At 46.0% G+C, this 21,401-nt stretch overlaps 1 protein-coding gene across 1 annotated transcript in view; it reads left to right on the forward strand.

The window, feature by feature from the left end:
- Positions 1–21,401, forward strand: part of nrg2b (neuregulin 2b) — a gene marked incomplete at both ends in the record, with an annotated part of 383,066 nt that overhangs the window by 194,887 nt on the left and 166,778 nt on the right. The window contains one exon of the mRNA XM_084331870.1: positions 1,867–1,984. Coding sequence (XP_084187996.1) covers positions 1,867–1,984 — 118 coding nt within the window. The remainder of the gene's footprint in view (positions 1–1,866; positions 1,985–21,401) is intronic.

The following is a 21,401-nucleotide window of genomic DNA, read 5'->3' on the forward strand; positions in this document are numbered from 1 at the left end:
AATGAGCCTTGTAGCCACCTTTAAATTGCGTGTAACAGTGATCTAGGATGTTACCGCCTCTGGTGTTGCAAGTCACATGCTGGTAGAAATCAGGCAATACCTTTCTCAGATTGGCGCTATTGAAATCTCCCAGTACTAAAATGGCGGCGTTAACGTTCGTCGCTTGTATATTATTTACCTCGTCGTGGAGTCTGGAGAGCGCGGCGTTGTTGTTGGCTTGCGGTGGAATATACACTCCGACCAGGACGATCGCCGTTAACTCCCTCGGGAGGAAGAAAGGACGACACTTGATGGTTATATATTCCAGTTCTGGGGAGCAGTGGTTGGATAATTCCTTCACATTCGTTGGATCACTCCAATTTTTGTTAAACATGAAGGCAATACCTCCACCACGTTGTTTACCGGACTCTGATTGTGCCCGATCCTTCCTATGGATAAAGAAGTGATCCGCTGGTTGAATCGCGTGATCTGGAACCTCCGGTGTTAGCCATGTTTCGGTGAAGCAAAGGACATTGCAGTCCCTAACGTCTCTTTGATATTGAATCCTTGCTCGGATGTCATCCAGTTTATTGTCTATTGATTGTACATTGGCTAGCAATATACTGGGAAGTGGTGTACGGTGTCGTCTGGATCTCAGCCTGTTTCGGATCCCAGCCCTTTTTCCTCTACGTCTTTTCCTGGGCTCTGGGAACAAAGGATCAGGTCCTAGTCTCCGGAGGATTTCTTCCGGCCATTGATGTGGTTCGGAAAGTTGATCCAGCGAGTAATCCAGTTGGTAAGTTTCCCGTAATCCAATGTCTATGAGTGACTGACGGTCATATACATTAAATGCACCAACAGTTGGTACGCACAAAACTCTAAAAACTATAAATATTAACAAAAGTAAACACAGTCTCGACGGAGCAAACAGAGAGGCAGCCGAACGGGGCGGCGCCATCATATTCCATATTCTGTCTGTCTGTATGTCTGTCTGTCTGTCTGTCTGTCTGTCTGAGAGAGAAAAAAGAGGGCTATCTGGCCAAATTTGGTCAAGGTAGTGTATAATGTAGTGTATAAGGTAGTGTGTGAGGTAGTGTGTGAGGTACAGTAGTGTGTAAGGTAGTGTATAATGTAGTGTGTAAGGTAGTGTATAATGTAGTGTATAAGGTAGTGTGTGAGGTAGTGTGTGAGGTAGTGTGTAAGGTAGTGTGTAAGGTAGTGTATAATGTAGTGTATAAGGTAGTGTGTGAGGTAGTGTGTGAGGTAGTGTGTAAGGTAGTGTGTAAGGTAGTGTGTAATGTAGTGTGTAAGGTAGTGTGTAATGTAGTGTGTAAGGTAGTGTGTAAGGTAGTGTGTAAGGTAGTGTGTGAGGTAGTGTATAATGTAGTGTATAAGGTAGTGTGTAATGTAGTGTGTAAGGTAGTGTATAATGTAGTGTGTAAGGTAGTATATAAGGTAGTGTATAAGGTAGTGTATAATGTAGTGTATAATGTAGTGTATAAGGTAGTGTGTAAGGTAGTGTATAAGGTAGTGTATAAGGTAGTGTATAAGGTAGTGTATAATGTAGTGTATAAGGTAGTGTGTAAGGTAGTGTATAAGGTAGTGTATAATGTAGTGTATAATGTAGTGTATAAGGTAGTGTATAAGGTAGTGTATAATGTAGTGTATAAGGTAGTGTATAAGGTAGTGTATAATGTAGTGTGTAAGGTAGTGTGTAAGGTAATGTGTAATGTAGTGTGTAAGGTAGTGTGTAATGTAGTGTGTAAGGTAATGTGTAATGTAGTGTGTAAGGTAGTGTGTAATGTAGTGTGTAAGGTAATGTGTAAGATAGTGTGTAAGGTATATATCTCTATCTTGCCCACTCTGTATGTCCATCCCTCCCTCCAGTGACCACCCCGTCTACGGGTGCAAGTCCCACACGACGCTGTAACGACTCAGAGAAGATGTACTGCTACAACGGAGGAGAATGTCTCTTCATACACGGTATTAACCAGCTGTCCTGCAAGTAAGTATCCCTGTCCTCTCACCCCCCCCCCCACCCCTCTCTCTCTTTATCTCTCTCTCTCTCTTGTCTTTGGATAGGAGTTCCTGCAGTTCTCTTCAACTGTTCTCTCGTTCCCCAGGTAGTACATCTTCCTCTGTAATTCTGATATCTAGCGAGCTCCTGTAATGTGTGAAAGTTGTATGACGTTGGAACGTTGTTCACAACAACTAAGCTTGAGCATTAAGCTTCCCACATGGATATGTGAGTAAGTTGTACCTTAGACTATGGCGTGAGTTAGGTACCCATCTGGGTATGTTTGTTAGTGGTAACCAATCACCATCCTCGGCCAGCGATTGGATGAATATGGTGTAGGCTATCTCTTTTTTATTTGTTATTGTTTATTTATTGTGTATCTCTATACAGACGTCTTCACAGAGCGGTCAGCCAAAGCACCCCCTGTTGACTGCTCATGAAAGCAAATGTACAGAAACGGTTGTTCAGGCCAACATGTTGCCTGCTGTCCCAACAGAAGAGATTAGAGAGGCTCTCAGTGGAGGACAGGCTACACAGTGAGAAGGTTGGCTAATTTGATATGGAAGGGGGTTATCACTTCTTGGCCAAGCTGCTCATTTTCACCTGAAAGGTTGTTTATTAAAAACCTATCCCTCCCTAATCCACTGTTCCTGTTATCTACAAATTCAAAATACATTTAAAAAACGTCCCTCCAGGCAATGTGATGTAGACACTACCCAGGTGTATAGTCTACAAGGATAGAGAGGACATGGCTGTCATATCCTGTGAGAAATTAGGGTATTCAAAATTCAAATTAGTAGTGACTTGCTTCCAATATATAAGCCTTGATCCTCTCCAGGATAAAAACATACAGTATACATACATATACACAGATATATGTTAATGGTTATGATAAACCCTCAATATTAATCTCTTCAGAGTTGATGACAACTAAAATCTTAATAGTCTACATATGGACTAAGAATAATATGTTGTTAGAGGACATATAATCACATGAAGTCATGATCCATTGTCTGATCTGTGATGCTGGAACACAGAGACTGTCCCAAGGGGCCACTAAAGATTATTGGCTATTAAAGATGTCTGCCCCCATGTTCGATGTCATTCAACCCTCCTAATATACCCCACCATGCAATGCATCTAACATCCACATGTGCTGTTTGCTAGTGTTGCATGGTGCATCTCACTTCTCAAAACATGCCTCAAACTGTGGAAAATTACTTTTAATACATCAATTATATTACTTTATCTAATCTCAAAGGATCGTTGGGAGCAATCTCTCATTTACAATGATGTCAAGAGGTACAATACATAATACAAAAACAAGGAACAGAGAAGTCAATCAATTAAACAATTTAAATGAATTAAAACAACTACAGACAGAGGTGAAATGGTTGGCTAGTATAGTTTAAACTGACCAATGGACACTTAAAGTATTGAGTTTTAGTGCTTTTGCAAAACATTCCATGTGTCGGGGGCACAGAAGCTAAAAGTGGATTTTCCTAATTCAGTGCAAACTCCTGGGATCTTAAACGTAAGTCACCAGAGTGAGTATGATAACGTCCAGAGTTCCAGTCCAGTAATAGGTGCCACTGCCACAAGAGTTGACAGTATATAGGCTATTCAGAGTTGGGCTTGCGACACATGCACAGTGCCAATAGGAGTGTAGTCTCTCTGGGCAACGTGGTCCGGCCTACAGCTGCACACTAGGCGGGATCCACAAAGAATGGATTGCACGGTGCTAATTGCACCCTTACTTACAATTCATTATGAATTGAAAATGGGGGACCCTGATGTAAACAAGACGAAAGTCTTTCTCTGGTCTGCGTCCCCTTAACAATTGTGTGTATTGAGCCGTACTGTATTGTACCCATTCTGCAATCTGTTAATAAAATGTTCAATCAATCAATCATCCTCGCTCTTCCTCTCACGCGGAGACGGAACACTCTAGTTGTTCCGAACAGAGACATCCTTTAACACTAAAGATAGTAGCCATCAGCTACTACTTGCCACCGCCAAAACTAGATTAACATATATTTGGCAAATATAATTAAAGCTTTTATTGCAGTTCTTCGGGTCCATTCACACCCCGGTCAGTGTGCTTCTTCATCTGCAGAGGACAGTACGACTGAAAGTGCCGGGCTGTAGTTACTCAAACTGCGGCCAACAACACAGCTTGCAGTAGACAGTATGTTGTTGTCCCAGCGTGAGGAGGCACTGGCAAGCAAGGAGACACTGGTGTGTAGGCTGCTGACGATTCTGAGAAATTCATGTGTTGATTCAATGCAAGAATAAACAATAGTGTATTATAGACTACCAGGATGATAGACTACCAGAAGAGGGGATAAATAGTATGCCCACCGGTGATAAAAATGAACAACCAGAGGTAGGGACATTAAAAGCAGAGGTAGGAAAATCCCCGCCCCCTGGCAAATCATATCCTGGTGATGTGACAGAGTCATACGGATGACGTTACCAATATGGCATCAGTGTGATCTCGATTCCTCAGTGATACCTCACAGGGAAAGAGAGATGTGAGGAGAAGAGGCGGAGGAAACAAATGTGTTTAGAAGGAGTGGAACGTCTTCACTTACATGCTGTCTGTGGGGAGGAGCTCTATACTGTACGTTTAACAGCCTAGGTCAGAGATCTTAGGTCAGAGATCTTTGAAAAACACATTACAACAATTCTCTGTGTGTTTCCTACGGCTTTGGAATGGCCTTAAATCAACCTGACTTACGCACAGATATGTGCTTAACCTGTGCGTACGACCATTTCTAAGCAAAGAGTGGGATTCATCAATTTCAACTTGAACTTGACTTCGTGCTTATGTGTACGCACAGCTCGGAGCACACTTAGCTGACGCCCAGTGGTAGAACATCGTTACTACGGCATAAGCGCTCCTCAGTTCTGCATTAGTTTCAAGGCGGAAATAAGCTTCCGTGCATTAGTGTTCAACTTCTGTATGACCCGTAATTCATTATAGTTCATTATAAAATAGCGACAGTAGTGTAATTATAACGGGCTCACACGCGAACAAGAGGTTGGCCTGCTTGTTTGGCACGGGGGGGCAGACGCAAAACACCAACCTCCAAACGCGATTAAATATTGTTTCAAATAAAAAGCGAATTATTTTGTGTTTCATGTTTCCAAATAAGATTGGTCACGAAATGCTTTCTACTTCAATTTGTTGGTTAGAATAGATGACCTCCGTTGAAACTTCACTGAGACTAACAGTCTATTTGTGAGCTCCCGCTCAGATGTGATAATAATAACAATAATAATAATAGCTTCATTTTATATAGCGCCTTTCAAGAGACCCAAGGTCGCTTTACATAGATAGGGGGGGGGAATAACAAAGTAACAGACATAGTGGACAGACACACAACATATAAATATGATGATGGAATTCATTCAAGATCCTCTCCACCCTCGGGTCTTTGCCACCGGCACGGTCCATCGTGATATTGGAGATGGATCGAGCAATAGACTGTTACTGTAGCTGTCAAAGCTCCATCACAAATGCAGTTATGTGAATAGAAAGGGATTCCACTAAGTCAATGTTGCGATGCGCATTTGCCTGATACATGTTGTTGCTGCATGCCGGGAGGAAGGCGATGCTGAATGTTTTCAATTAATTAAATAAAACGGATACTTTTTGCAAGGGTTTACTGACTGTCATACAAATAATCAACCAACTACATACTGTAACTTTTCAGTGCACGTTCTTATTTACATTGTGACAACAGCCTTGTGAGTTCCCGCAGTGACCCGCACACAGACATGATGGAATTCAAGTTCAAGTTTGTATTGATCACATATAGGCAGGCTACACATGGCGTATAGGCTACATCATTGGCAGTGAGATTCATTGTTCTTGTATATGCTCTCGTATTATTGTTTATATAGGCTACCCAATACTGACATCAAAATAGATTGTATGACTCTAGAAATCATATGCAGCAGGTAGAAAATTGACGGAAAATCCGTCGCGATTTGGAATAAAATTGAGGAGAACTTTAATCCCTGGGTATTAATCAAACAAAACGGAAAAAGGCAGTCATATTCCAGCACGGTCTTTATTAGTGTTTGCGCTGCCCAGGCAGCAATGGTTAATAGATATCATATCCGACATCACCGTACGTGTACACGTCTGTCAGCCTGTCTCATAACACGCTTCCCTCGGTTTAGTCCATTCTTCCACATTTCATGGGGGTGCCCATTACCGTATATGGTTAATCGGGGCGGTTTTGGTATGCAAATACGTGAAAGTGTGCACGAGCCTTGGCGCAGGGCCAAGGTGATATTTATCATGACAGGTGTGCGTAGAACCTGCGTACGCACGTGTGGTAAATCCAGTTTTTTTTTGTGCGTGCACTGATTCTAAATTCTGTGCTTACGTGTGGAAATAGAACATTTTCTACGCCACGTTGATGAATGAGGGCCCAGGAGTCTTTTGTTGGCAAAGACGGCACAGACTGGAGCTCCACATGTTCTATTCTTAACTCTGACTGACTTCCCCCCACGTCCTCCTCTTAGATCACTCTCTGTCTGCGTGTACGATAGTGAAATGTTTCCCCCGATGATGTCACTCTTTAGGGATGCGACAATGAAATCAGTCCCCTGTTAATGTCACTCTGTGAGTGTGTAACAATGAAATACCTCCCCTGAGTGTGTCATTCTATGGGTGTGTTACAATGGTAAATGGACTGCATTTATATAGCACTTTTATTCAAAGCGTTTTACAACTTTTGCCTCACATTCACCCATTCGCACACCGACAGAGGAGGCAACCATGCAAGGTGCCAACCTGCTCATCATGAGCAGTTAGGGGTTAAGTGTCTTCGCTCGAGGACACTTCGACACGCTTCTGGGAGGAGCCGGAATCAAACCCAGAACCTTCAGATTACCAGACGGCCACTCCTGAGCCACTGATAACCTGGTTTTCCTGGTTAGTGGTTTCCTGGACTCATCTATTATCCATTCATTAATCTATCTGTGCTCTCTCTTTTTCTCTCTCACTTTCTTTCTTTCTTTCTTTCTTTCTTTCTTTCTTTCTTTCTTTCTTTCTTTCTTTCTTTCTTTCTTTCTTTCTTTCTTTCTTTCTTTCTTTCTTTCTTTCTTTCTTTCTTTCTTTCTTTCTCTCTCTCACATAGGCCTACACTTTATTTATCCTCCTATCTCTCTCTCTCTCTCTCTCTCTCTCTCTCTCTCTCTCTCTCTCTCTCTCTCTCTCTCTCTCTCTCTCTCTCTCTCTCTCTCTCTCTCTCTCTCTCTCTCTCTCTCTCTCTCTCTGTCAACTCTTTCTCACACACACCCTTGTCTCATACTTGTTCCTGTAATTCCTGAGAGAGATGAGGATTCCTTGCACTGTCAAATAGAGTAAAACTACAGCTTTGTCTGAGCAGCTGCATAGCATACAGGACTAATCAGGTTTACTTATTCAGTGGAACTTCCTGGTTCTGGAGGGGATCCTTGTGGTGGCAAAAAAAAGCATCTACACTGAATTCTTATCCTCCGAATATTTAAAAAAAATAATCAGATTACTGTAATCCTTCATTCCTGTCATATACTCTGTTATTCTCCAACCCGGCAAACAAGCTCGCTTTAGAAGCTAGGCTAGCTACAGTACAGTAGCTAGCTCTGTCTCTTTTGCTGCATTCATGTGGACGTCAAGCAGACTTTTCTCCGTCTTGCATTATCGGATATTCGATCGTCATGCCTTCACATGCTTTTTGGTCGGAAATAAAAAAAAAATAAAGATGGAGGTCATGGAGTATCTGATTTGGTTCTGGCTGCTTGTTTCTTTTTGTACTGAGATTTCAGGACAGTTATCAAACAGCATTTTGTGAATTAAACATTGGGTTGATGACTCACAAACAGCATTATTTCAATGGTTTCTTGTCATCAATCAACAGTGTTGCTGTTTTTCAAAAAATTTCAACCAATCAGCATTTGGTTAACGCCATTACATCACAACTCAGTCAATTCGTGTACCATCAACATCCCTAATTATTTTACTTGAACACCCGACAACACGTTCAGGTGTTACTTCCTGGTGGCTATCCGATAAATCCGGTCTGTAGACTGTGTGCACTGCTTGTTCTCTTGAGAGGAATGTAGACTATCTCCATTCAACACAGCTGAACCAATTTTTTTTTTTAATGACCACCGTGTTGTACAGCACTGGTATTACGTTACCATTAACTGAAAGAAGGCTTGATGTCTGGTCAATGTAACATAATGAGACGGTAGCCAAAGTAACCAACAAAGAAAATTTAATTAATAATTACCATGGTTTGAACAAAAGGGAATATAAAATAATGACAGACAAGAACACATAACATACGGTTATCCTATAACCATAGTTATATGAGTATAGCGAGCGCTCTGCTCTATTGGAACTCTATCCCTTATCAATCTAATACTGAATACATTTCTTCACATGTACACACCCACATCCGCTCCTCTACATAAGCGGGACGTGGCCATACTACCAGCTCCTTCCCAAGTCTTTCACCACCGAAGGCGAAGACCACGGGGTCCTCAGTGAGTCAGAGCAGAGCGCTCGCTATACTCATATAACTATGTTTATAGGATAACCGTATGTTATATTATTGTATAGCTTACGCTCTCCTCTATTGGAACACAGGAGCTGAGCAGAGCGGAAGCTCGACAAATGTACCCGCTGAGGCCCCCACAACCATCAGAACCGGGGAGGACCCGAGCCCCCGGACCCCCCTAGAGGGGGACGGGAAGGAATCGGATCCGACTGTGCAAAGAGGGTTTAGCAACTCAACGTACAGGGTGAGCAGATCGTGGGACTTACCTTCACACAGAATGACCCGCAACTACTCAGGCGCGCATCCCACATGCCACTAGGGAACGAACGGGAAGGAAAAAAAACCTGTTACAGCCCCTAACATCACAGGGTCAAAGGTCAAGAACCCAACCCCGTGGCAAGGCCATAGCAGCGGAGCGAGGAGGAGGACCCAGCCCCAGGAACAGTCAGGACCCCCCGGAAAAAGGGGGCCTGGTGGCGTGAATACTTTACCCAAGGCAGTTGTCCTTCCGCGTTCGGTTTGCGCTCACAGCGCCCAATCGCGTTAGCCCTACTATCGCCGCACTACTCGCTCAATATACTACTATGCGCTGTGCTCTCTGTCTGAAGCGGAGCGGGGCTCTGCTGTGCTTACACTTGCAATATGCAATACACGATACTAACTAGAGAGATTAGCGTCACATAGCTGGCCTTTTTCTGAAAACCCAAGCACATATTGTTCCATAGCATATGCCTTCAGTTGATCATGACATCCTCTCTTACCTTGACGATTAAAAAGCCTCCATAATTTTGTAAATAAAGCTGTAGCCAGCCAGCTAGCATTGATGCTATTCAAAATGCTATCCACATTAGCTACATAGCTAACCAACTAAATACAATACAGTGGTATCCTGAGGTAACGTTAAATACAGCGTTTGCTAGTCGAAATGACTGGACACACACAGGGACAAGTTAAACATCAATCAATAAATGTATTCCAACAGGTAGTTTGAGCTGCTTGTGAGGCGAGGTTGAAAAAGCACAGAGTAGTTAGGCGAGCTGCTTGTGAGCCGAGGTCGAAAAAGCACAGAGTAGTTAGGCGATAGGCGATTGGGCGCTGAGAGGCCAATCAGGGCGCGCAAACCGAATGCGGAAGGACAACTGCCAATCAGGGCACGCAAACCGAACGCGGAAGGACAACTGCCTTGGGTAAAGTATTCACGCGGCCTGGTGAGGTCAACGATGCCGTAGCATCGAGACCCCACCAGACGGTCACTAGTGACACCACCCCCCACATTGCCAGCGTATCGGACAGGGCCCAATCCAAGAGCAGGCCCTTCCCCCCTACAGCACGCCGCCCTGAAGCACTCTACAGAGGCTACACCCCCACAACACGGTGGGGCCAGTCGGCGCACCGGGGAGACAACCCCCAAAGAGGTTGATCCCTCAATCCTGGCAACAGGTTAAGAGCGTAACTCGACCCGTGCCCGGAGCACTGCAGACTAGACAGGCGCCTAAGGGGTCTACTGAGAACAGCACCCCGGCGGAAGGGGCGTTCAATGCTGTGCACCATGTCGCAGCCTCCACAAAACCCGACCCCCTAGAGAGGCAGAGGCAGAGAAGGCTGACATGATTGGCAGACGTCATGAAAAGTGCGGGGGCACACTCGCAGGCAGACGGGGTCAAGCCCGGCCTAAACCCGAGAGTCGACTCCGCTACCAACACACCGGGGAACCAACCACCCCCCTATGTTTAGTTTAACAGGAGGCGGTTGTTCCCTTAACCCCCCCAAGAAAAACTCAGAAACACAACTGCGCGTATACACCGGCTATACAGGCAGTACAAGTGTTTCAGTTCTCAAGAAAGGGTTAACCCAGGCCAACAGGTCGACGAGAACGAGTCCGGACCTGGGCCCGGCGGACCGGGACGTACACAGGGATGCCAGAGGGGTACAATAGAACCACCTCGACAGCCCCCTCCGAGCCCCACCAAAGCAGGAGAAGGGAGGGGCGAAAAAGAATGGAGGACCAGGCTCCTTAGCACAGCGCAAGGTTCAACACAATATGGACCAAACAACTGCGAAGGATAACTCGTAGTGACGTAATCACGAACACACCTCCATAACATCAAACCCCGCGACGCCCGGGCTAACCCGGCATTTTCCCCCCGAAAAAGCAGAAAGTCCTTCAGGGTACCAGAACAGCAGATCTGCGCCCCGGCGGACAAAGGGTTAACTGACCTGGTCCGGCGCGACCAGAACCAGTCCCGTGTCCTAATCACGCCACCATCCCCAGTCCTAAGAGGGGGGTAGGTACGCGTGTCGATCTAAAACATCACAGAGGGCGCCACCAAGATGGTCAGAACATGAACGCACCGTGCCCGGTGGCCCACCCCATGGGTGTGAGACCCCTCCGCCAATGCTTCGATCTACTCCGTCATCTCCCCCCAGAGATGAGCGAGAATTCGTAGAGACTAACCTAGTACACTGGCGCTCGGAAGAGATAAAATCCCCATCCCAGTTGCTCTACAAAAACGCTGTTTCTATAATGAGCAACCAAGGCGCGCCAGCCCATGCGTGGTTCCACCCTGAAGCACCCAGGGCCAGCGCTATGTACACGTCGAGACCCAAAACACATCAATGGTAATTCTAACAAGAACCCAGATAACGTTCCCTCCATGCCGCCTGGGACGAGCGGTAGGAAGCTGGCCAAAAGACACAGATATGGGCCCCATATGACGCGTCTGAGGGAAAGAAACCCTGCCAACACTGCTCTGTATAAGAGAGGAGAACAGGGAACCCCCAAAGAGACCTCCCACATGAGTAATAATTGAAAAGATATATGTAAACATTGAGCTACGTGACCAAAAGCTCAACACATATGCAATAGAGAGCAGAGCAGAAAACAAAGTTTCCACGCACCGCATAACTCAATCTTGACAATGACAGCAGTCCACAACATGGAGCCTGAAAAAAAACTCACAGAAGCCTCACAACCAATAGAAACGCGCCCAGTGACGTATTCTATGGCCGGGGAAATTCCGTGACCCACCTGCCCAAATATGGCGTGGGACCAGGGAACTTTAATAACAAAATGATATGTTGGGGGGGACAGGGGACAGGGGTAAAACAGGGGAGTTACTAGCGGCGCCTGCTGCGTGCAGAGCGGTGCTTGCCCCCACAGGGAGCCGGCCCGGAGGAACGGTTCTGGGGAGCCTGGTCACGTCGATCCCTACCGTTACCTCCGGGCATGGAGCGGCTGGCTGCAGCGGACGAGGCACTCCCTCCACTCCTGGCCTTCTTTGCCGAAGGTCCAGTAGCGGCGGCGGTGGTGGCGGAGGCAACGGTCGCGGTCCTCTGCCGGCGTTGCTTCTTCCGGACATCACCGGTGGCATCGGGTCGGGGGAAATGGGGTTGGAGCACAGAGCGCTCCTCCTCCATCTCTCTGCAGGCTGCCGTCATCTGCTGGCTGACCCAAATAGCCCAGCATCGGAGAGGGGGCAGCGGAATCCTCTTCTGCTCCGGCACCCGCGCCTGCTCCAGCCAAAGGTGGCGCTGGGATAGAGTGGCCAGGGCGCGCTCCTTCCCTGCGGCTATCGCCTGCAGCTGGGTTAGGTGCAGGATGGCTCCAGCCGCCTGGGCGTGAAGATATTGTTGATGGTCATCCAATACCGACCCGCCCGCCATCATCCCGACATGTAGCGCGCTAGCTGCGCGATGTTGGAGGTTGCAGCTAGGCTCTGAGTCACGGCGATGTACACCTGGTCACTCCAATTAGCCATCTGCCTAGCCGATTTCCCTTGGGGAACCGGCTTTCGCAATGGCTCCCACACCATTTTGGGACAAAGTATGGATGCCATCGGGCTATCAAGCCGAGGCACCCCGTCCTTTAGCCCCTGGACCAAACCCGCCACCCGCGTGACTGGCACGTAGGCGGGGGTAAGGCAAACAATGCGGGAGATTACCTGTCCCTGTTTCACGTAGGCCTCCATTGATGGGAAGAATGGGCAGACAACGCCCGTCTCTCTCACAGGATGACGTTGCCAGAGATGACCTATCATGTCATCAGGAACAGGTGCTGGCAGTGGCTGCGGCAACGTCACGCCATTAGCGGCTGCGGCGGCCGCCATGAGGTCGGGGAACAAGGCAAGCAACTCCCCTTGCGTACCTCCCTCCACGTCACTTGCGTCCCTCACGTACGGGAGGCTGCCACAGGTGCCACCATCCGATGCGGCAGGGTCTCAGGGTCGGAGGTTCTAACCCAACCCTGGAGTACAAGGGACCCCAAGGAGACGCAACACTCCCTGCCACTCCCCGAGGGGGAGAGTGATACGTCTCTACTGGGGCTTCGAACAAGAGAGCTCTCGCCCCCTCCATATAATCCTCAGTCTCCATCGGAAATGGTGATGAGGCAAGAGAACTCTCGTCCGGCTCCAGCACAACATCAAAGCCTGGCCGTTCGCCCCTGCTGCTCGCCGCCTTACGACGAGAGCGAGCAGAGGCGAAGAGTCTGCGTCGCAAATCCCCAGCCACCAGAGGAGCTGTCGGCCTATCGGCCGACTGTCCACTGGCGGGGGAACCAGGGCCGGAACCAGGCCATCTCACGGGAGATGGAGGCTCAACGGCCCCTCGGAGAGGCAAACTCACCACCAGGCGCCGCCCGGGCGCATCTGACTGCCACGACTGCGGAGCCAGAGACGCCCCACGATGCACGGAGGACGCAGCAATGGTGAAGCGCTGGTGAAGGGTGACGTTGCGAGCGTCCAAACCCTCCGAAGGTGCAAACATTATGTCTTAGCTTTTCTCGTAAATCGGCGAGAGAGAGAAAAATAAGATACAATGTCCACGTAGCTCCTTTCCAACAACTATTTCGGCACTAAACTCAAGTGGTGTATACAGACACTTGTCGGTGGTGAAAATAGGGAAGGAGCTGTTAGTATGGCCACGTCCCCGCTTATGTAGAGGAGCGGATGTGGGTGTGGCCAGGTGGATGGGTGTGTACATGTGAAGAAATGTATTCAGTATTAGATTGATAAGGGATAGGGTTCCAATAGAGCAGAGCATAAGCTATGCGATAATATAACTGCACAGACAGGATCAGCATCAGACACAGGGGCAGACAGAACACTTATACATGAGGGAATGACTAGACGAGACACACCTGGGTTGATTACAAATGGGTACACCTGGAAGGGAAATGATAAGGACTACAAAACCAGGACAGGGAACTACAGCTAGACATAATACATCACACTAGGAACGCCTGATCACAAACACGTAACACCCCCACACCCAAATGTATGTCCATAACCCCAAGGTGTAATGGGGGAATGAACATAAAAAGAAACAAGTCTTTAACTTATATATAAAAAGAAATGTTCAGACCGTTATGTTTGTGGGGGCGGCGTGGCTCAGGGGTAGAGCGGGTCGTCCAATGATCGAAGGGTTGGTGGTTCAAATCCCGCCCATGTCCATCCCACTGCCGTTGTGTCCTTGGGCAAGACACTTAACCTACTTGCCTCGTATGAATGTGTATGCATTTGAATGAATGTTGGTGGTGGTCGGAGGGGCCGTAGGCGATGATTATTCGCCACGCTTCCATGAGTCTGCCTCAGGGCATACCACCACCGGTATGACTGTGTATGAACGAATAATGGACTCTGTAAGCGCTCTGGGGTCACTGGGGTGTCATGAAGAGCGCTATATAAATCCAATCCATTATTATTATTATTATGTTATCAAAAAAGAGAAAGGGTGCAATGCACCGCTAAGACGGTCCCGAGCACCAGACTCTAGAGCGAAGTAACCCCCACACACTTTAGATGACAATTTATTTTAGATGTCATGTACAGTTCGTATAATTTAATTAATCCATACATTTGTTAAAGCTAATGGAATTTGTCACAAAACGAATGGATAATGGGATTTTTGTCACAAAAATATTTAACATTGCAAACTATCACAAAACATGGGGTCAATGTCTGGTCTGAACTATTTGACCATAGTCACATCACGTATATGTTTTAGTGACACCGCCAATAGGCCTGCTAAAACCACAACTGTGAACTAAACAGGAATAGACAGGGAGCCACATCCAACCACCATGACCTCAGAATACCACAGAGGAACAAACCTGAAAATACACGTGCCTTGGAAATGAAGACAGGAATATGGCTTCTTTGCCTCAAAGACGACGTACAATAATGGAAAGAGTACTTGCACTATGCCAACACATGCAGTTCAACTACCTTTGTATTGCCCTCGAAACGCCTCACCTCCCCATAGACTGCATTAAAGAGTTCTCAAAAGGCATGTTTTTTTTTGTAAGGACACTAGGAGCATCAGTGTGCAAGTGCTTTTGTTAACACAAACTACGCCACACTGTCACCGACAGCAGTCCCAGCCAGCCCGGGTCAGGCCTGGCCAGGGTGTGAAAGGTGTCCAAGAAAGGTGTCCAAGCTCCCCAGTCTCCCCTCTACCCCCGGCCTGGATGGAACAATGACATCATCCTCCGGCTCTGCCATTTCTCCTGAAAAACAAATACTGTTATTATCACAGTTCACTCCAGGTGGAGCCACCACAGAGACTGACACCGGTATATTGGACATAGGTACAAGCACTGGAGCTGATGACAGGCCGAGCTCCCCCGGACGCACGCCCTCCGTTCTCAGACCCACCAATCCGAGCTCCCCCTCCCCTTCTCCAGCCACCTGCAACAACACACACTGGGAAATACACACCACATCATCCATAGGTAAAACATGGTCAGTACATTCGGGCACCGCGTTACTGACCGATACCATTGTGTCACACAAATCTTCCTCCTCCTCCTCCTCGACCAGAATCTTACTCGTTATGGCCCGCGTAACTGCACCTGATGGAACAACTCCCGTATATGCATGCGCCAGAACGTCCACCACAACAGGCTCTGCTGGAACACAAATTACATCTGGCTTTATTAACACCTTCCCTCCTGCCAGAGCGTTCTCGAGGATTAATGACACTCCCGCGACAGGAAAACAACTGTCTACCCCAATCACCACCAGTCCCGATACCAGATCAGATTCTAAATTAATGTTATGTAGCGGAATTTTCATGACATGCATACCAAAAGATCTGACCATTATCCCAGCGTCTACTCTAGACCTGTTATCGAAGGGTAACACATTCCTACGGATAACTGACTGAGACGCAGGGTAACACATTCATACGGATAACTGACTGAGACGCAGCAGTGTCCCTCAATATACAGTAGTCACAGGAATCTTCCTACCACCCTTGGAAAAGGACACCAACCCTTTACTGATGAATGGTAAATAGGTTTTCATACCTTTACCCATAGAAGTGGGTGTCACAACCAACGATATCTGGTAAACACTCTTGCGTGTCTCCCCTCATTCCCCGCTCAGCAACCTCGCCCACACTGCCACCGCCAGAGGCCACAGGCCTGTCACCAAAGCCCCACCTCGGTCTGCTCTCCACACTGCGCACAGGGTAATTAGGTTTGTCAAAAAGTACTTTGTGCATTAACATGAACTCATCTGCAAGGCTTGCAGCCACCGAGCACTCGGTCACCTTCTGTTCATTAATGTACATCGCCACATTATCGGGCAAACAATAAGACTTAAATTCTTCCAGAAGAATGAGCTCCCACATTTTTACCAAGGTGTCCACTTTCTCCGACGCACACCACCGGTCGAACAACAGCTCTTTCTCATAAGCGAACTCCACATAGGTCTGTGCATTGTTCTTTCTAAAAGCGCGAAACCTTTGCCTATACGCCTCCGGCACAAGTTCGTACGCCCTGAGAATAGCAGCCTTCACCATGGCGTAATCCTGGGTGTTTGGGCAAAGTGCCGCGTAAACGTGTGGTGCTTTCCCGGTGAGCGAGCTCTGGAGAAGTAATGTCCACTGGTCATTAGTCCATCTCAAAGTCATGGCGACGTTTTCGAACATAGAGAAGTACTTGTTAACATCCCTCTCCGAAAATTGCGGAACCAGACGTAGGTGCTTAGTAACATCGAACCTATCTTCCTGATGCAACGCCCGCACCTCTACCCCAAGTTGTCTAAGCTCAAGCTCATGTACGCGCCCATGTTCTGCCTCACGCTCTGCACGTTCCACCTCTACACGCTCTGCACGTTCCGCCTCTGCACGCTCACGCACAAGCTCATGTGCACGCACTCGTTCTGCCTCCTCAGCCTGCCATTTCAATTGCTCAAATTTAAACTCCAGTTCCATCTTCCTCAGTACTAACTGGTGTCATGTACAAAGGTCTGATGACCATATAGAATATAGCTGGAGCGGGCTGTACATGAAACCAGCCCGTCCAGTAGGTGCTTTAAGCACAGGTCCCGGTAGGTAAGAAATAAACAAAGCGTTTTCCAAAAGGTTAATTATATTTATTATAGTAAAAGAGGGGAATTAAACCCACAACAATAGACAGACGGGGAAAAGGGTATGGGAAGAACAAACAAGGTGAGTATACAATAACACGAATAAACAGAGTAGGCACAAACCATCAATGTCGCAGGACACAAGCCACTTACATGGTTGGCACTGGGGAACCACCCAGCAATAAGGCCAACACAATATATATATATATTAGTGCTGTCAAACGATTAAAATATTTAACTCGATTAATCGCATGATTGTCCATAGTTAACTTGCGATTAATCGCAAATTAATCGCATTTTTATTTTTAATATTTTTTTTTACCTTAAACGGATCTTTTTCAAGTTCCAAGTTTTAATACTCTTATCAACATGCGAGTCAACAAATGCTTGCTTTGTGCAGCCATTTAACACAAAAGGATGACCCTCATGCATTGCAAATTTGCATCAAATTCAAAACAGAGTGATGCACAAAATAACTTAAGAAAATAATAATTTAAAACAATGAATAAAGTGTGCATGAAATAATAGGGGAAAGAAAACGTTAGGAACTTGTTACATTCACACACACAAGGGCTGATTAATCACACACCCCCCTCTCTCCCTCACACACACACTCTCCCAGCTCTTTTTCTCTTTTGCCCCTTCCTCATCTCTCTCACCCCCCTCTCTCTATATATCTCACACACGCACACACTTCAGAAACAAACATAGTATCAATGAGAGCATCAATAATACACCTGAGTGAAGTCTAGTAAATTTTTTTTTTGTTTTTTTTTTTTTTTTTTTTAAGTTAATCTTGAGTTAAAAAAATTAGTGGCATTAATAGAATCGGGAGTTAACGCGATATTAACGCGATATATTTGACAGCCTTAATATATATATATAACTTACTGTAGTTCCACTTAAATGGAACAGTGGCAAATGGCCTAAAGGCCAACAATATACATATGCTCCCTTAATAGGGGTAGTCGGCACAGAGGCCAACAATATATATATGGTAATCCCACAATAGGGAATCCAGTGCCACACAGTAGTGAAAAAATAGGCACAGAGCCAAATATATATATATATACAATATAGCATCCACACCCAGTAGAAACAAAGGCAACCTCTAACGCTCTGGTCACTGGCAACTGACACAGAGGTGCCAGGATGCGTGAATACTTTCGGCAGCCAACATGCCCTTTCGCGTTGCTCTGATTGGCCGAGCGCGCGCATGCGCATGAGCCGCGACGCGCTCCTCAGCCAGGCAGGAATACTGAACTCTGCTTAACGCAATTTATACGCATGGAAGTATTGATTACACCGGAACGAATCATAAAAAATATACCGTTAACTGGAATATGTTGTTTCTTTACACATATGTTGGATTATGTAATTGGTTTGTCATGACAAACCAATAAAAAATCGCGAATTAACCGGTGGCTACAACAACACACAGTAACTACATGCGTGGTATGGTATGGTATTTATTTTAGACAACAAAACATATACAGATCATTACATCACATATTTGCTTTTGTCAAGGATAGGAACGAAAAGGCGCAATGACTTATTTACATCATTGTCCTTGGATGTCAATTAGATTAGCCCCACCGTTCATTGTAAACAATGATGCATGTAGTTACTGTGTGTTGTTGTAGCCACCGGTTAATTTCGCGATTTTTTATTGGTTTGTCATGACAAACCAATTACATAATCCAACATATGTGTAAAGAAACAACATATTCCAGTTAACGGTATATTTTTTTAATGATTCGTTACGGCGTAATCAATACTTCCATTTGTATAAATTGCGTTAAGGGGAGTTTAGTATTCCTGCCTTGTCGCGGCTCATGCGCGCGCTCGGCCAATCAGAGCAACGCGGAAGGGCATGTTGGCTGCCGAAAGTATTCACGCCGCCAGGATGTGTGTGTGCTGTCAGGTTTTATCCACCCGCCCCTCGAGGCGATTGCCGTCAGCTGCCACTCATCAGGCAATCAGCACTCTTCAATGTAGGGACGGGCGGCACCTGACAAAGAAAGAAAGGGACAGCATTAGCTACCATGACACACACACATCACATACAAAACATAACACATATCACATATACTAACCTGATGTTCACATGGTGTCATAAATACAATAATAATGATAATGACCAACCCACGTACGTCACACTGGTTAGCAGAAACCGGGTCACCTGTGACTACCTCCTCTTCCCCAGGTTCGCACACAGAGCACTCGACAACCTCCTGGGTGGTTAAAGCCTCAACCCTCTGCTGCTGTTTTTTCATGCTTGGGACAAGCTTAACACCATAGTGATCTGCTATCCCCGACAATTCTTCCTTAGTGCATAAATCCAACAATCCGACCGTTGGCCTGGCCACAAAATCACACAACTTCACAGGCATATTTGCCCTAATACCGTCGAACAGGGGGAGGAAGAAAACAAAAAAAAAGAAAACCACTCCTACCAGCGAGTATGACCAAAACAACTAATATATACACAAAAAATAACAAAACGGCTTCACCCTATGTCTGTACAGTTTGTTCCTAATGACTCTGGCCACTGCTCCACTAATGCAGTGTTTAGGATGGTCCCAACCCCAATCACTAAACACTACAACTATACACTAAATAGCAAAGAGCACTGGTATGACCCTCTTAACACATTCTGTGCCACGCAGTTTGCCCATCTTATACCACTCTCTGCCAGTGCTGTAAGCCTATGGAGTCGCTCACCTTCTTTGCAGGGCTATAACTTTTTTAATATTATAGCTATATCGACATTACTATGGCCCATTCAACATCGGGTATCTATCGTTCCGGATGTGGGAACGTTATATTTTTCCATTCATACATTGTCGTGTTAGTACCGTCGTGAATATAAGTATGTTTTTGTTGTGTATAGCAGTAATTCCTAGAACGCGAGTTATAGGCCCCGACGCATATTACACATAATCGATTGGCGTTTCGTTCCTATATACGCTATATTAAAAAATTCAAATGCATATGCTCGGTATACATTATGCTCCATCATGCGTGAAGGAAAGGGGGGGGGGGTCGTTTATGATTCCTTGATTGTCAGTAATGGCTTTCCTTAGTACGAGATCATATGTTGAGCAGATGGATTGCAATGAAATAAATGGACAATCGAGCTGGAATTAACGTTAGATTCCTCTTACCTGTGGCCGATGCGCCTGGAGAAAAAAAATCCAATTATTTGATGTCGATCTGCTTGATTCTTGCGTCTCGAAAATGATCAAATGCACTCGAGGTTTTGTCTTGATCAACATAACAAGATATCTCTGCCGGAGGATTTTCCCCGATGCACAGAGTGCCACATCCGGTTTAGAGTAGAGTGCAACTCGCCAGAAATCCACCAGGCGGTGGTATTGAGGCGTTGAAATATCAGACAGGATCCAGCTGGCTCCCGGAGCCTTCCTGGATGAATTATGAATGCCAATAGCGAATAAAGGAAATAACGATCATAAAAACGAGTAAACTCGTTGTTGGCGTTATTAGATTGGCGGGCAATAACGAGTAAACTCGTTTTTGGCGCAGGATGTGTTAAGCATCCATTAACACAATGGGGACCAGCCACGAGTTAATACGTGTTTCGAATCCATGCGTTGTGGACCAGAGCCACGTATATAGCCGTGGCAAGTTGTTATTGTTTTATTCCATATTAATAACCGGATCAAGATCGCCAATCGACTCTGCAGATCTACCCGACTCTGTGGAATCGGCAACATGCAATACCGGCCAGATCCTCTTAGGGGCGCCATCGCTCCACTGCAGTATCATTGTGGGCGAATGGATTTCTTTATTTTTTTTACCCTCCAACAGAGTATCATATTACTCTAATCCCAAGCGAACATCATGAACCGTGTATCACGTTTCGAATCGCAGATCTCACCATGGAATAAGGGGATTTATCATCAACCAATGGACATATCGATCTACCAGATGCCGGTCGATAACGGGGAAATGCTGTAGGGTATCCCACGGGCTGACGGTAAGACCTTATTCACCTAAATTACAGCCGGATTAGACATTGTTGTGAGACGCAAGCATTTGATCAGTGAATGTGGCTACTTCCACGGACACTCGATTGGTAATTAATAATACTAATCGACGTTCCCCGCCGCCCCCCTTTCATCCATAGATGCTATGGGATAGTCCAGTTCATAAGCAGTTTGTGTTATTTCATTAGAATATATACAACAGAAATGCCGTTGAATATAACGTTAGTAGCCTTTAGCTCTATAAGTGGCTTTCCAGAAAATATATGAGACGAAATCTGCGATAAAGCTTATATTCACGGCGCTATAAAATGACAACCTATTGATGGATTTTTTTGTAAGCCATTTTGAAGGGACTCTTTATGAACTCAAGTGACAATGAGAATGGACAGATAGCAATACTATAAAGTATAGATATACTGTAGCTCTACAAAGACACATCGGTTTGTCAACAAACCTTGGT

Source organism: Notolepis coatsorum (assembly GCF_963971535.1).
Source record: "Notolepis coatsorum genome assembly, chromosome: 16".
Taxonomy (NCBI): Eukaryota; Metazoa; Chordata; class Actinopteri; order Aulopiformes; family Paralepididae; genus Notolepis; species Notolepis coatsorum.